We start from the raw sequence: 17,359 nt of genomic DNA on the forward strand, positions 1-17,359 counted from the left end.
AAATGCTTGAGGATAACAATGACAATGGAGAAAATGGTTTTTTGTTTGTTTGTTTTGAGACGGAGTCCCGCTGTCACCTGGGCTGGAGTGCAGTGGCATGATCTCGGCTCACTGCAACCTCTGCCTCCCGGGTTCAAGTGATTCTCCTGCCTCAGGCTCCCAAGTAGCTGGGACTACAGGTATACACCATTCATGAACCAATCTATGGCCAGCAAGTATGATGATCTCCCGGGCTGCCTGAGTCACATGCTCACCTCACTAGTGGTGATATCATCTTGGAAACTAGAGAGTGTGATTCCCAGAGTGGTAAATTGAAGGGTACAAGGTATAAATGAGTCTAGACCTCAAAAGCCAGCCAACTCTCTATTCTTTAAGTGAAAAAGATGTTAACATCCTCCCAGTCTGTGGCATGTCAGGTGCATACTGAGCATGAAGAACACAGTGCTGGGGAAAGCACCAAGCATTTCAGGGTGACCAGCACACAGAGAGGTATTTGAGGCAGGGCATGGTGGCTCACACCTGTAATCCTAGCACTTTGGCCACCTGTAATTCCAGCACTTTAGGTGACCGAAGCAGGAAGATCACTTGGGGACAGGAGTTCAAGGCTGCAGTGACATATTATTGCACCACGACATTCCAGCCTGGCTGTCTCAAATAAATAAACAAACAAATAAATAAACTAATAATCATTTTCATTAATTTCTGGAGAAAATGTTTCTGTACTCACAGTTGTCCCCGCAGAAGCCAAAGGAAATGTGGGGCTTGACTGAGCAAATGACCTTGCTGGAATGGGCACGTATGATGTTCCAAGATTTGAGGCATAATCTAAATGACGAATTACACAAACTCGATGAAAACCCAGAACTTAACATCAAAAGTCATTATTAGGACATAAGCAGGCATAGAAAACCAAACCTTTCCCCTTCACATATTATTAGTGATTGACATGACTATACCTCTGGACATGCTGATAATCAGCAAAGCTTTATGCCTAAAGTATCTCAGAGAATACTGATGACTCCAGACAGCAGGCCCAGTGCATTTTAGTGTCTTGGGATCTGTTTGCTTTCTATATGCATAAGAAGGGGACATCAGGGAAGTCCTGGTTATTGAAGATGGGACATAATGTGCCTGTGGGAAGCCCATTTCTGCTTCAAGCTGCTGACCTGTAGGGCCTCGCTCACCTTCATTCCCAGCAGGGCTATAAACAGCTGTGCTGTTAGGAGAAGCACACAATGTTCCCTCTGCCGAACCAAGTATACACCGGATGCCAGCACTGGAGAGGGCGAGAAAGGGAAACCGGCTCCCCAATAAGTTAAACAAAGAATTAGCATGTGACCCAGAAATTCCACTCCTAGGTACAGACCCCCAAATAGTTGAAAACAGGTGTTAAAACAAAAACTATACCCAAATGTTCCTAGCAGCACTATTCACAATAGTCAAAAGGTGGAAACAATCCAAATGTCCATCAAAAGATGAATAGATAAACAAGAATGTGATAATACATGTAATAGAATATTGTTCAGCCATAGAAAGGTTGTACATATTACAACATGGATGGATATACCTTGAAAATATTATGCTAAGTAAAAAAAAAAAGCCAGTCACAAAAGGCCACATATTATATGATTCCATTTACAGAAATGTACAGAACAGGCAAATCCATAGAGACAGAAAGCAGATTGGTGGTTGCCAGGGGCTGGCTTAGAGAGAATAGGGAGTGATTGCTTAATGGGTATGAGGTTTCCTTTTGGAGTAATGAAAATATTCTGGAACTAGAGAGTGGTAACATTTGCACAATCTTGTGAATGTGCTAAATGCCACTGAATTGTATACTTCAAAGTATTTAAAATAGTAAGTCCTATGTGAACTTGACTACAATGAAAAAATATGAAAGCCAGAAAAGGGAGGCACACGCGCGCACACACACACTTCCCGCCTCCACACGTGCGCACACACACTTCCCGCCTCTACCCGGTGTTTTCTGCTTAGCATTTACCACCAGGGATGCTGTAATTTTCTTGTTCATTTTGTTTATCATCTCTCTGGCCCCTGTGAAGCATAAGCTCCTTGAGGGCAGGAACTTTGCCTGTTCTGGTCTCTGCTATTGCCCCAGGACTCAAAACAGCGTATGACACACAGTAAATGCTCAGTGAATATGTGTTGAGCCGATGCATGAGCCTGTCCTCCTGAACTGCACTTACTTTTCAGAGAAGACCAGGCATTTCTGAGCGTGCAGCTTGCCTTTCACATGCAGCTCCCAGTCCTAGGTCAGAAAGAAAAAAAAGTGACCAAAGTAGAACTGAGTCCATGGGAAGGCAAAGGATGAGCACAGAGTCACTGGCCAGGCAGGGAGCACAGAGCTCCCAGAGGCTAGACCACCCCTGCGGACACATCCCCCACCCTCCTGCTCTCCCTCCCAGGCTCCTCCCATTGTTCCTGCCTCCCCATCCAGCCTTTGCTCCATCGGCTCCTCATCCACCCATCTCATGCCCATCTTGAACAGGAGCCCGGACTCACAAGTTGGATTCTCTCTACCCCTCTCAATGGACCCTTGCACCCACAACCTACCTCCCACCTCCCACCCCTTCTCCTTTCCCCCAGGAAGACCCCATCTATTTCATATCCAGTTGGGAGAATCTGGCAGGTAGACTCACAGTGATTTACAAAGCCTTAGAAAAGGTTCATGAGAGACAAAATCCTTGAGCACCTCCCAGTGTCAGCTAGCCCCCTCCCAAGACTGGAGGTCAGAGGGCATGTCCCATCTGGGTCACAGGGATGCATTTGGATGATGTGACCCAAATAGAGGTGAATGACATGCTGCAGTGTCACTCACACTCTGCAAGGACATTATTATGCTTTTGGACAGGATAAGGGATGGGAGACGGGGCAGCTCAGTGCTTAAATGGTGCAGGTTCTGGAAGGGTCAGGCCCACATTTGAATCTCCACTCTGCCACTTTTAAGCTGGGGAGGTGGCAGGGGGAAGGGGCTGAGAAAGTCATTTCATCTCTCTGGGCCTCAGTTTTCTCATCTGTAAAATGAAAATCATAATAATATCTGCCTCATAAGAGTTACTGTTGGCACACAGAAAGGGTTTAATATATGGTAATTGTTATAATGTTTGTTGCTTCAAAATATTTCACTGCACCTGCCATACATTGTTTGGGGGGAAATTATACTATCATACAGCTCTGTGTGCAGCAACTCAAGGCATTTTCCAACCACCGGGAAGGTGTCATGAGGCTCTATCTCCACTTTGCTGATGAGGAACCCGAGGCTCTCTATAATAATTTGTCTCGGTTCCAAGGGGGAATTAACCTATTTCCCCTAATTCAAAATTCTGGTTTATTTCCTTTCTAACTCACTACAGTATGGGTACTCAAGGGGCAGTAGCTTCTAGGTATACCACAGGGGAGAAGCGCTCCATAAGAGGGCAGGAAACTCGAGTTCCCGAGCCCCTTCTCAGCAACCCAGATGGGGTCCTTTGCTCCCCGACTCAGTCTCAGCTTTCTCATCTATAAAAAGTGTGTAAGAATTTCTGACTCACCTTCAAGCAAGGGACCGGTCCTGATACATTTCGGAAATTCCTTTGGGTCCTAATACCTACGATTTTAGTCAAGAATACTGATGGCAAAATTCTGTTACCCCAATGCAAAAGTTCCTTGCCCACTGGCAGCGTGAGTTGGGTCGTGGGGAAAGGCCTGCCCAGGCTTCTAGCTGTGGCTCCCAGCCTGTCTTGGACAACTTACCTTCAAATCAAACACCTTCTTGTCACAGATGCTACAGATATGTGGCAAGTGGAGGGGGGCCACACCGTGAAAGTCGTTCAGCTCGTGAGCCTGCAGGGGCCGCACAGAGAGCAACGCTTGTTCCTCCTTGGCCCTCCGCCCAGCACCGATAAAACCCTGTTTGCTATTGTTAAGCCGACCCCCGAAGGAAGGAGGTGTCCTGTCTGAGGTTGGTTCCTCGGGGTCATACAGCTCATAGGGCTGGTTGGGGGGTGGAGGCCACATGGGACCTGCTGTGAGATCAGGCTTGCTTTGGCCAGAGAATCCATGGGGGCTCTCCCATTGGCTGTTTGTGCCCTGCAGCAGTGGCCCGACCTCACTTTTCAGGCCCCCAGCCTGTTCAGCTGGAAATCCGCCAGCCACATGTGAACCTTGGGAGTTGGGTCCGTAAAAATCTTTGGAAAAGGCAGCTTGACCATCCTGCCCTGTGTGACTGTAGTGCCCTTCATAGGTCATGCTGCCCGAGGTTGAGGCCGAGGCTGCCAGGAAGCCGGGCTGACCATCTGTTTCAGGGCCATATGTCTGGCCAGAGCTGGCTTTGCCATACTCATAGAATCCTGTTGTAGCTGGAGCAGGCCCAGTCTTGCCAATGCCCAAGATGACTGCTGGCTGGCCAGGGGTCTGAGGCATTACCCCAGTGAAAGGATGCATCACCATGGCATTGGGGGGCTGGTTGGGAAGGTTCATGGAGGGTCCAGGACCTCGTGTCTGGCTGGGGGGTGAAAAGGCAATTGCATTAGAGGGAAACCGGGTACTGGGTATGGTTGCAGCATGTTGGGGCACCCCAGCATGGCCGTGGGGGGCGTTGATCACAGACGGATGCCTCAGTTGATTGAAGAGAGGCTGGGACATGGCCACTTTGGAGAGGACTTGGTTCAGGACTGTGGCGGCCGCAGTGTTGTTGGTGACTGCTGTCTGTGCCAGCTTCAGCCGGTGGAGGGTGAGCTGGGCCTGCAGTTGAGCCAGTTGGAGACTGGCAGGTGAAGGAAGCAGAGGGTTCGGGTTACTGACCGAGAACGGGTTCTTGTCCAGGAGCTTGGCGGCACTGCAGGAAGACAGAGGTCTAGATGCACAGCTCGTTTTCAGTGAGGGGGGCAAGGGGCTGTTGTTTGTTATCTGTGGTCCCCGCCCCCACATAAACAAGACCTTCCCACACAGGTCCCACATACAAGTGAATCTGCAAAAACCTGTGCTCACACATACTCATTTGAAAAAAACTCCAATGGAAAAATTATATGACAGAACGTTCAATTTCACTGGCAAGTAGAAACATAAACTAAAACCATTCGAAATAAATATTCGTCTAGCAAAATAGCAATTTTTTAAAAATGACACTGTGTTGGAGAGAGAGTAGAATAGGCACAATGTCAGTGATAATCAACGCATATAGCTTTGTTAAAAGATAGTCTAACAAAATGCATTTATTATAGACACATTCTTTGACCCTGGCATTCAATTATATAAATCTAAACTGAGAAAAGGAGCTCAAATGAAGATAAAATTTGATACCCAAAGATGCTTAATACTATATTATTTAAGAGTCCAAAGTTGAAAATTACAAATATCCAACAATAGGGAGATGGGATTTGAACTGAGGAAATTATGGTACACCAACATAATAAAATATTAAGTAATCATTAAACTTGGTGTTTAAATTTCTACTTTATTATGTAACATTTAGGACATTCAAAAAAGAGTACCCAGCACCAAGTTTAAGACAGAGAACATTCCAACACGATAAATCTCCCTTGGTTACCTGCTTTCCCCACCTCACCCTTCCCCATCATAGCCAATGGTAAACATTATCTTGAATTTGCCAAAGTCTCTGTTACAAAAAACAAAAACAAAACCACTTTAATGACATGAGAAAATCTATATGCTCTAATGTTAAGTGAAAAAGGCAGGCTTCACAATTGCCTACAGAGTGGATCGTGTTTACATTTGTGCCAAACACTATTTCATCCTTGTCCTCATTTCACATCCAAAAGCAACATGAATTGTCTTCCTGTCTGAATACAGGCACAAACAAATTCAGCATCTCCTATACTCTCACAACACGAATCATTTCTGACACTAGATGTATGGGAGGTTTTCTCCACACACCAAGCAAGCAACCAGTTCTGCTGTGGACCCCAGCTGGGTGTCCTCCAGTTCAATTCTGACACTACCTGGAGAAAGTGTCAGATCCCACAGGTTGATGGCTCAGCCCCACAAGACTGTCCCCCACTTTGGATGTCAATCACAAGCCCCAGGTTGTTTTACTTGTACTTCTGACCAACTGGCTGTAAATCGGAGTTAGACTAACTTGCTAAAGAGGCTCCCAGAACTCAGGGACTTGCTTGGTTTTACTGGTTTATTAGAAAGGATAAATGACAAAGGATGCCAGTGAATACCAGATGGAAGAGGTGCACGGGGCAAAGTGTGTGGGAAGGGGTGCAGAACTCCCACGACCTCTCAGGCACCCCCCTCTCCAGGAACCTCCACATGTCCCAGTCCTTTCTGAGTTTTTATGGAGGTTTCATTGCACAGGCATAATTGATTAAATCATTGGCCATTGGTGATTAACTCTACCTTCAGCGGCATTCACCTTCCCTGAGGTTGGGGGTGGGGCTGAAAGTCCCAATCCTTCCATGCTGCCGTGGGCTTTCCAGTAACCAGATCCCATCCTAACGATACCTAAGGGGCTGCCAGACATTTGTCAACTCATTAGCATACAAAAAGATATTTATGTGATTCCAAAGACTTTTGGAGTTGTATGCTAGGAAACCTGAGGAAGACCAAATCTCACAATATCACAGTTCCCTTCAACTGAGCTCTCAAACTCAACTAGCATAAGGAATAACCAAAAAATTACAAGCAAAAAAATCTGAATTTGAAGTAGTGGGCAACAGTAGACTCTCACCGAATGTTACTGCACAAAGGGTGTCTGTCTGACATGTGTCTTTCATGTGACCTATATTGGTTGGTTATAGTGGTTTCTGGACCAAAAATCAGTGTGCATGATCTGGAAACTGGAAAGACTTTCCCAGAACGTCTGGGATATGTGGTTACCACAGGCAGGCAGGGAATCTTTGGTTAAGACCATATTTTCCAGGTTTTAGATTCCCCTCTGAAAAGTGGGTGTCATCAGGAAATATGTTCAGGATGTTGATAAACTGGAATTCTAGGACATCTGAATGGGGAGAAGGGGACTGGAAAATTGGAAATTGGGGTTGCCATGGACAATGCATGCTGTACAATAAGCATGCTTAGGCAGTACAGGGTAGACATTGCATAATTGGGACACCTTAGTCTCTACTGTCACAGGTTCTGTACAGTAAAAATCCAACGATAATGAAACAAAAAGGAGATCTGTTCATCTGTTGTTGGACACTTAGGTGGGGGACTAGCTCAGGTGAGGAGGAAAAGGGCAAGTGACATAAGCTGCCACACTGTCTTGTTGGCAGGGAGTTCCCAGAACGTCAGGCACACCCACATTTAAATGTAAGTACAAAGCACATTTGAGAGCCAGATAAAATACCTTTGTTATTCTTTCCCATTTGTATGAAAAATCAAAAATTGCCTATAAGATGTTAAAAAGGCACCACCTTCCCCAGCCAGCAGCCTGCTATGCTCCAAGGGCAGCACCAGCTAGCTGCATTTTAAAATATGGGGGAAGAGGGCGCTCAAAGCTAAAGGTAGTTACAGCCCTGTTCTCCTTTGGGGAGTCGAGCTGGTTGCAAACAAGCCTTGGGGGCCCTTTGGTGACCCACCACAAATTCAACAGCAGCAGAATGGGGAGGCACCGATATCTATGTAGGCACGAATACGGAAGGAAGAGGAGGATGGATGATCAAGAGTCTGACGATAAATTTCGACTTGTGTAATATTAAGTAGCTGAGCTTTAGAAGAGCAATTAAGCTTAACTGAAAACCCTGGCCACACTGGGCCAACTCTTCCTCCCAGGTTTGTCCATCATGCAGCCTGTTCTTGCTAACAAGGCGATAATGAGGTGCCAAGTTGGTTTCCATGACCAGAGTAAGACAAGGTTGGTTTTGTTTTTCCCAGAGAAGTCAGCTGTATTTTCTAAAATTGCATTCTGGGCAGGAGAGAGCTCTTAGTAGAGATTCCCCTTTGCCCCTGAAAGGACATGTGAGGAAGAGCTAGCTTTTCGACTAGGAAAGCCAGCCACACTGGGTATTTGCAGGTCAGCCATGGGAAACCTGTCCTTTTCAGAGTATGACCCAGGTAACGGAAGTTAACCCATTCAGATTCTGCAAAAAATAAGAAAACTAACCAGGTTTTCTTCCTAACTTTTGCTTTGACTGGAAAATTTTCATCATTCTCAACTTTAGTCAACCTTGAGTAGAAGTGATTTCACATGAATCATCAGAGCTGAGCACCTGTTTTGATCCAAACACCCTAGACAAAGAAGAAAAAACACATCATACTATTTTTTAAAGCCCTAAAATTCTTAGCCTGCAATAGTTAATAACCTGAAATTCAGGTGCATATAGTGATCATATTTCTGAACCAAGAATTGGGGTGCATGATCTGACACCCCTGGAAGCTGGAACTGATGTCTCCTGCTGTCTTCCCACACTCCTTAGTTTGTCACTTTTATATCACTTAGCACATCCTGCGCCTTGGGTTAAAAATAATTGCGTGCGTGCCTTTCTACTCCATTAGACATAAGTTCCACAAGAGAAAGGAGTATGTCTTGGAGAATCTTGTATTTCCTCAGCACACTGCCTCCCACTTGATGGGCACAAAGTAATTGCTGTGAACAAAATGGAGAAAGAAGATAATGGGTATGGCTCATCAGAACCTGGTGGCTTTGAGGCAATATGGATACCTCTTTTATGAGTACACAATTCTGTGGAGAAAAACCCACAAAAAGCTCAAAAAGGACAATCTAAATACACCCAAGAAGCAAATAAATATTGCTGTTGTGAATAACTCAACCTATAAGCAGGTACAAAGTCACCTTCCTAGAGGACTATCTACAATTCCCCACTCCGGTGCAGGAGCTTCAGTCTACTCTTTCCCTGTCTAAGTCCAGGTTTTTAAATAGAGTGGATAATCCCTGCAGTAGGCTGAATAATGATGCCCTGAAAATGTCCACATTCTAACCCACAGAGGCTGTGAATATGTTGTCTTATATGGTAAAGGGGACTTTGGAGATGTGATTGAATTAAAGATCTTGATTATCTGAATTTCTGAATTTGGTATGCCCAATGTAATCACAAGAGTCCTTCTAAGATGGAAGCAGGAGGATCAGAGTCAGTGAGAAGATATAAGGATGGAAACAGAAGTCAGAGAGGAGAGAAGATGCTTTGCCGCTGGCTTTGAAGATGGAGGAAGGGGACATGAGCCAAAGAAATGCAGGTAGCCTCTTAGAAACTAGAAAAGACAAGGAAACAGATTGTCCCTTTAAGCCTCCAGAAGGAACTAACACCTTGACTGTAGTCCAGTGAGGCTGGTTTTGGACTTCTGACCTCAAGAACTGTAAGATAATAAATGTATGTTATTATAAGCCACTAAATTTGTGGCAATTTCTTACAGCAGCAAGAGAAAACCAGCACAGTTCCCAAGACAATTAGATGCAAAAGCAGCTTCCACTAGAGAGGCGGTGGTAGGTGTAGGGGCTGATTGGATCTTGCTGGTATGAATTGATCCCCCCAGAGTACAGACCATCTAACCAAACATCCAAAGACCCTCTGGGAATGTAGTCAGGGGCAAATTCTGCACAAATAGGGGCCCATGCAGTATGTCTCAGATCTGGCTAGTCCAAGAACCACATCCCTCTGGCTGCAGTGATTGGCTCAAGGGGGAAGACTCTCTGATACTTTGCTGGAGCTATCAGGCATGATTCTCTGTCATGCCACGGTTGCTAAATTGTTGTTAATAATTGTTAATGACAGCCTGCTTGAGAATAAAGCCAAGTCAGAAGATGCTGGCCTGAAGACAGAGGTACAGGCAGCTCCTTGATGACCTCCTAGGAATGCCTTGAGCCAGCTTCTCCTGAATCCACCCTGGACTTTGCTGGACATGAGGCAATGCATTTCCTTTATTTGCTTAAAGAAAGCCAGTCTACATAAACCACCAGCATTTAACCAGCTTTTAAAGACAGTTTCTTTCTGTGGCCCACATTGACTTGAAGGTTCCTGGTCACCCTCCAGTTTCCTCTGCAGGAGTGGACTGACTGTGAGGACCCAGTAGTTGGAGCTACAGGGTCACTATCATCATCGTAGGGAGAAAAGAGGATTAGAAGATAAGGAGTGGATAACTGCTGAGAGAGGAGGGAGCAGGCATGGGGGATAGGGTTTGAGGGATCCAAGAGAGTCTTAACATCTGCTTGGTGAACCAGGACTTAAGGGGCTGTGGAATAACAAGGGCACAGCTGAAACGCAGTAGAGTGAATGTGTGTAGATGTATCAGCAGACTCTCTCCTGCTACTGTCCAGTCACCCAGAAGCAGGAACCAAGAACCACAGCCCAGAGCACGGTAGTGCCTAAACTCATGCAACCGGCCACATTTGCAATAAGCACAATATCTTCCAAGATAACCAGTGCAGGAATTTAAATTCACTTCCAGCGCAACTGGCTGAGTGGCGAATGTGCCATTTCTTCTTTTGTGCTAAAATATAGAAAGTAATCGAGGTGAGAGAGCTCATGACCAGGCAAGAAAATGTTTTCTAGGTATGACAACACTATAAAGATGTGGCCAAAAAATTGCAATGCTCACGGTCACATCTTTAGAGTAGAGTTGAGAATTTATGATCTTTCCATGCCTTTATGACACATTCCGCTAGTGTCAACACAGGAGAGACTTAAAGCAAAGAGAGGATTAATGTCAACTTAACTAACAAGACCTACATTATAGTTTTCCTTCCTTCTGAACCATTTTTCTTTAAAATATTCCTTATTTATGGTATTGTAAGTGGGAATTTCCTTTTAATATTTATCTTTCCTAGATCAAAAATTCTCAACTCCGCTATAATGCTTTCAGAAGCTAGGTCAGAATATGAACTAGAGAGGGACGTCCCTGAATGCCAGGTTACAAAGATGACAATGATAACACAACAGTCATACTGGGGCTAAAGTTCAAACTCCAGCTAGTGATCACAAATTTGAAGAGCAAGGTGAGGCCTTAGAGACAATTTAGTTTAACTCACTCATTCTACAGACAAAAACAAAACAAAATAAAACAAAAAACAAACACACAAAACAAACCCAAACAAAAAACTGCAAGAGCCAAAGAAGTTGGCATCCTCTGTGAATCAGCCCAAGTCACACACCGAGACAGAGAAGAGCTGGGACTAGAATGCAGGCTGCCTCTGTCCTCAGGACTGATGGAGTGGCAGTGGTGGGATACATGCCTATCAACATACACCAGATGAATTTCCTCTTTGCAAGGAGAAGATGAGGCCACACACTTTTTGGATAGTGCTCTTTCTTGATAACAATAGGCCTGCTGGGTCTTCAGTAGCTTGGCCTCTGTGACTAATTTTGAGACTGCTGGGTCAGTACTGCTATTCTGTGTTTGGCCCTTAGCCATGACATTACCATATGATGATTCATATCACCATGACACCTCTTGGACTGATTCATAACAGCAATAATAATCCTATCATCTCTCTTTTGTTTTGTGTTTTTCAGTCGGTGTGTTAATAAGTGTTCTCACTTCATTAGCTGTCTCATCTCCAGAACAGCCATATGGACAGCTAAGTCAAATATGACCATTTCCAGTCTATAGTACGAAGACTGAAACCAAGAAAGATCAGATGAACCGTGTGAGGTCATCCAGTGAATAAGGGACTTGACTGGGACTTGAAGGAGGGTTTTTAAACTGTAAGGTCAATATTCTATTCTCTGTTTACACATTCATTAAAGGGAGCTCCACAAACCACGTTTCTGGGCCTACTTCCTTCGGGCATGAGTTTAACTAACATGTTTGGTACCAGATCCCTGGGCTTTCAGTCCATCATGCTGTGTACGTTGTTTATCAGGCAGAGCATATTCTCACAGCCAGGGGACTATGCAGTCACAATGGGGCAGCTGGTGGGTTTAGAACCGACACAAGAGGCCTGCCTTTCCTGCTGGACTTATTAGAAGGACTCAAAACCTGCCAAAAAGAACTGATCCTGCAGCAAATGCAGAGAAAATGATACACTTTCTGCTAGTGTCATCCCAGGAAAGACTTAAAGCAAAGAGAGGATTAATGTCAACTTAACTAATGAGAACCATAGTATAGTTTTCTTTCCTTCCTTCTGAACCATTTTTCTTTCTTTAAAATATGCTTTATTTTTATAAAATAAGGGTATGGTATTATAGGTGAGAATTTATTTTTAATATCCATATTTGGTTTTCTTTTGAAAATTGTAAAATACAGAAATATGAAGAGGAAAACAAACACCTATGAATTCAGTGCCCATTATCCAAAATGCACAAATGCTACTGTGATGGCATTTTGCTTCAAAATTTTTTAATAAAAGAATATTTGACAGACAAAGTTGAAGTCCCCTTTGAGACTCTGCTAAGTCCAATCCCACCCTCATCTCCCCAGCGACATCCACATGCGGTGTGTGTATCTGTCTGTATGTGTCCGTCTGTATCTACATATAGAAAAAAAACAGGAAAATAAGGGACTTTTTCCACGTGTGTGTGTTTATAAAATAGCGCATAGGACTGATATCAACAAGATTTCTCCTTAAGAACGAATGCATAACCTACCAAGTTTCCTCTAACACACTGAAGATGGAAAACAGTATGATGGAGTACAAAATCAGGGAGCTAGAAATCAGAAAACCCAGGCCTGGCCCAACAGCCCTTATTTACTCCCTGTGGGATCCTAGGTCAGTTCGTTTCCCTGGATCTCAGGGAGTTTTTTTTTTTGTAAAATGAGAAAGCTGGATGAAAGGATCTTCAAGGTCTCTTCACCTTTGAAATCTGATAGCGCTAAGGTTTAATTTCCTCATCTGTCAAATGGAGATCGTAGTGTCTGTTCCACTCACTGTGAAGATCAAACATGATGTGCAGGGGCTCTGGAAAGTATGATCATGATATTAGCTATCATTATCATTGCTCACAAATTAAGCTATTTCTGCGCCTGGCCGCTCCTGAAAATGCTTTTAAAGAAAACATCGTTATATATACAGTCATGTATATATAACAATGGAGATTATATATATCCATATATAACAATGGAGACATGCCTTGAGAAATGTGTTGTTAGGCAATTTGTCATGCGAACATCATAGAGTGTATATACACAAACCAAATGGTGTAGCCTACTACACACCCAAGCTATATGATATACCCTATTGCTCCTAGTCTACGAACTTGCACAGCATGTTCCTGTACTGAATGCCGAAGGCAACTGGAACACAATGGTGAGTATTTGTGCATATCTAAATATGTTTAAACCTAGACAAGTACAGTAAAAATGAAGTATTATAATCTTATGGGACGACCATTGTATATGCTATCTGTTGTTGACCAGAACATCGTTATGCAACCCATGACTGTATATGGCTTCGTTCAGAGGCATGTGTTGCAGGCCAGCCAGCATGAAATAATTTCATTCCCTCTAACCTTATTCTGTTGGGCAGTCAGTTCAGCACAGAGGCTCTCTTACCTATATCCCTGAAGATTTAGTAAATGAAATACCAAAAATACCTTATTATAAAATTCTCTCCTCTACAAAGACATTTCCCAGATGGACCCACAACTTTCAGAGTGAAATGTGGCTCGAATCCACTTAGGACAGGAATTGGTTTGTCTGAGATACGATTATTAAGAAAAGCCACACTGGGCAAAAATTAATTGGTTTTGTGCAGTCTCAAATTGAGGAAGCTGGTTTGACTTCTGGGGTTAGGGGAAATCTTTCCATTTTCTCGGTAACATAAGATCTGGTGACCGCTCAGCTGAGAAACTTTTCTTGGAAACATCTGAGTCTTTTGTAATGGAAAAAATGAGCTTTTCGAAATGTATATTTTAAAACTGCTATACAAAATTCTCTAAGAAACCAAATTGCTAATGTTTATACACACAAAGGAAATATATAGGGATTTATAGATCAGTCCTGCCCCAGTGATCAACAATGTGCACATGAGCATTGATGTCCTGGCATATACTGGCCCCTCTCCCTGCACAACCTCCTCCCTACTCCCCTTCACCTAGACATCTACCATCCTTTGAAATGTAGCTCACAGGACACCTCCTCCAGGCAGCCTTCTCTGGTTTCTGCTCCCATCTAGTGTGCACTGATGTCCCTTTCATGATCTTCAGAATGCCCTTCTGCTCCATTAACCTCAATTGTACTCTCTTCTAACTCCACCACCTGCTCTTATAATTGTCTACTGAAGCACTTGCCTGACTTCCCCACTGTTCCATGATCATTCGAAGATAGGAACTATATGTGTCCCATACCATACCGTAATACCTGGCACATGGTAGGTGTGTGGAACCAATAAACACTTCTATCCAATGGGCTAGGCATGGTGGCTCACGCATGTAATCCCAGCACTTTGGGACGGTGAGGCAGGAGGATCACTTGAGGTCAGGAGTTCTAGAGCAGCCTGACCAACATGGCGAAACCTGGTCTCTATTGAAAAAAAATACAAAAATTAGCCAGGCATAGTGGTGCACACCTGTAGTCCCACCTACTCGGGAGGCTGAGGCAGGAGAATCGCTGAGATCACACCACTGCACTCCAGCCTGGGCAACAGAGCCAGACTCCGTCTCAAAAAAATCCACAAAAAAACAAAAAAAAATTATCCATGGACACGCCTGCTCCATGTATGTGGGTATGTAGATAATAGCTGTGCATTCTCCATTCGTTTTCTTGGCTAAATGTTCCCTGTGTATTGCTACAATGTTTTGAAAGATGAAGCTCTGCAGAAAATGTGGATTAGATTCAGTCTTTGAACACTGACAAAATTACGTAAATATCACCAACTACATCAAGTATAAAATTTTAAAGTATTCAACAAACAGGCTTCTTGTCACATTTTTCCTTTTAACTAAATCTGAAGAAAATGTAATTTCAGTGTGTGCCTCTGAGGCACTGTTAGTGCCTAATCTACATGATGTTGGGATGAAACCTATGTTCCAGGAGTACTCCCCATGTTCTGTGAATTTTCTTTTCAGCAGTTTACACCACTGAGATTTTTTTCTATTAAATGTACAAAGATGGTTATAAAATTCAAGCCAATTTGAAATTAAAGAATTTTGGAATAATTTTAAAGAATTAAAATTCTTAAATAGTTGGTCTTTTTCTAGAGTTGCCTGTCGATTAACCTAGACATTTTAACTGATGTGATTTATGCCAAACACTAGAAGTTCACATGAAACTGGAGAGGCAATGTGGGCCAGTGTGGGAGGAGGAGTGTTTGGTTATAAGTAGACCAAAAGCAATGTCACCAATGACTCTACATCTTATTGACTTCATGTCACCCTATTGACCTTAGTTTTCTCATCTGTGAAATGGGAGAGTCAGATGAGACAACATTTAAGGTTTCTTTATACCTTATGATTTTAGGATGGTGGGTGTTTTCTTAAGGCAGTTATTCATGACACATAGAAAAGTTAGGATGATCTGGCCATGATGCAGAGACAGATGCCAGGACTGAGGTATCTCAGTTTCTGACAAGGTGAAATAACAGCAGTAATTCAAATTTTGGTGGGCAGCCAGAGAGAAGAACTTCCTAAAACACAGATGCTGGGCCCGCCCCTCACCACCACCCACACCCTCATCTCTGTGTCTGACTCAGAAGATCTGGGGGTGGAGCTTGAACATGTACATTTCTAACAAGTCCAGGTGAGGCTGATGCTGCACTTTGAGAACCACAGCACTAGAATATTTTGAAAATACTTTCCAACTCTAAGAATCTGTGGTGAGGTGGCTGGGGACAGTGGCCTCACACCTGTAATCCTAGCGCTTTGGGAGGCCATGGCAGAAGGATCACTTGAGGCCAGGAGTTTGAGACCAGCCTGGGCAACATAGAGAGATCCTGTCTCTAAAAAAAGTCTTTAAAGTGGCCAGGCATGGTGGTGCACAACTGTAATCCCAGCTACTTGGGAGGCTCAGGTGGGAGGATCACTTGAGCCCTGGGTTTTGAGGTTACAGTGAGCTATGATAGCACCACTGCACTCCAGCCTGGGTGAGTGAGCAAGACCCTGTCTGAAAAAAAAAAAAAAATCTATAGTGAGTTATCAGGAATTGAGTAACCCCTGTATTTTAATGAGCTACTTCTACTAGCTGAAAGTACACCAAGAATGGACTTCCTTTTCCATGGGGGTTTCAGACAATGCAAAAATAATTTCAAGAGGCACATGTAATTAATCGTATAACTACCTTCCCTTAAGAGACATAATCAAGATTTTCAGAACATTTGGGCTCCTGTAATAAAAACATTCAAGGTTCAGGAAACCTTAGGTAACGTAGATGGTTGAGTGATTGACTTGGCGTCATATTACCAGGTTTGTGGGAAAGGGAGAAAGCATACCTCCATCCACACTGAGTTCACTAGTGCAGAGAACAGAAGGTGAGCTTCCAGAAGGCTGAAAGCTCTTTAGTCAACACCCACCCCCATCATTATAAAAAGCCTGTTCCAAAACTCACCCTAGAAGGCTTAGGCTAAAAAAACCAAATAAACAACCAAAAAAAGGTTGTTGATAAAGTCATTTCTATCACTAGATCTCAAACTTGGTGGCATTTAGGAATTACTTGGGAAGTTTTAAAAAGTACTGGGGCTTGAGTCCCACTTTCAGAGATTGACTCAACCAAGGCATTGGAATTTGTAATATTAATAACTCCCCAGGAGAACAATCATGCAGCAAAGTCTCAGAATTACCAATCTATAAAAGAATAGAATCAATCTGTTCTTTATTACTTTGGGTTCCATAAGCCATTTTTTGTCACTCCAAACAGCATGGCCTTTTGTCTTAACTGACCCTGAAGAATAAATACTGAAACTTTTACAAGTCCACAAAGGGTCACAAGTCCACGAAGAGTCAAACACAATCGAGCTAAAAATATTTCTTAGCTCTATTGATGCACCTTCCCATGCAATTCAGTAACTATTTTTTGCAATAAGATTTCCCCCAGAGAACACATACAGTTTCTGCTGCAGAAAGCCAGGTGAGGTTTGCCAGGGGAGGAGTTTTGCCTTCTAAATTATAAGCACCTTGAGGACATCATCCACATCCTAGAATCTTTCAAACTCCCAAGTGCCTACGTGGCTCAGCACTGGGCAAATTAGAGGCACTGAACAAATAGTCGTTCAACCGACTTGAAATTATGACCGTCTTAAGCTTGTGGGAATGTAGGTCTTACCCAAATACTCTGTTTCCTTGTGAAGGACGTGGTATATGTTTCCGTGTGTGTTTTGGGAATGTGCACAGTTTCATTCCTTTACATTCCTTAGATTAAATGAGAACATTAAGATTGGGGCTTTGTAAATAAGCCATATAACTATGTATTGAGAAAAATATCCCTTTCCCAAAATGGATGGAAGTTTCTGGTACCTTAAGACACATACCTTTCTGACTACAGCCAACAAAACATAGATGTCGCCCAAGGCAGA

At 43.5% G+C, this 17,359-nt stretch overlaps 1 protein-coding gene across 4 annotated transcripts in view; it reads right to left on the reverse strand.

The window, feature by feature from the left end:
- The window catches only part of LOC105466629 (RNA binding motif protein 20), a 197,223-nt gene that overhangs the window by 54,544 nt on the left and 125,320 nt on the right, over window positions 1-17,359 (reverse strand). For all 4 annotated transcript variants that reach the window (XM_011715696.3, XM_011715699.3, XM_011715715.3 and 1 more), the window contains exons 2-5: window positions 3,751-4,834; window positions 2,205-2,266; window positions 1,185-1,276; window positions 728-825 (exon numbers count right to left, since the gene is read on the reverse strand). In XM_011715696.3, coding sequence (XP_011713998.2) covers window positions 728-825; window positions 1,185-1,276; window positions 2,205-2,266; window positions 3,751-4,834 — 1,336 coding nt within the window. The remainder of the gene's footprint in view (window positions 1-727; window positions 826-1,184; window positions 1,277-2,204; window positions 2,267-3,750; window positions 4,835-17,359) is intronic.

This window comes from Macaca nemestrina, chromosome 9, assembly GCF_043159975.1.
Source record: "Macaca nemestrina isolate mMacNem1 chromosome 9, mMacNem.hap1, whole genome shotgun sequence".
NCBI classification, from domain to species: Eukaryota; Metazoa; Chordata; class Mammalia; order Primates; family Cercopithecidae; genus Macaca; species Macaca nemestrina.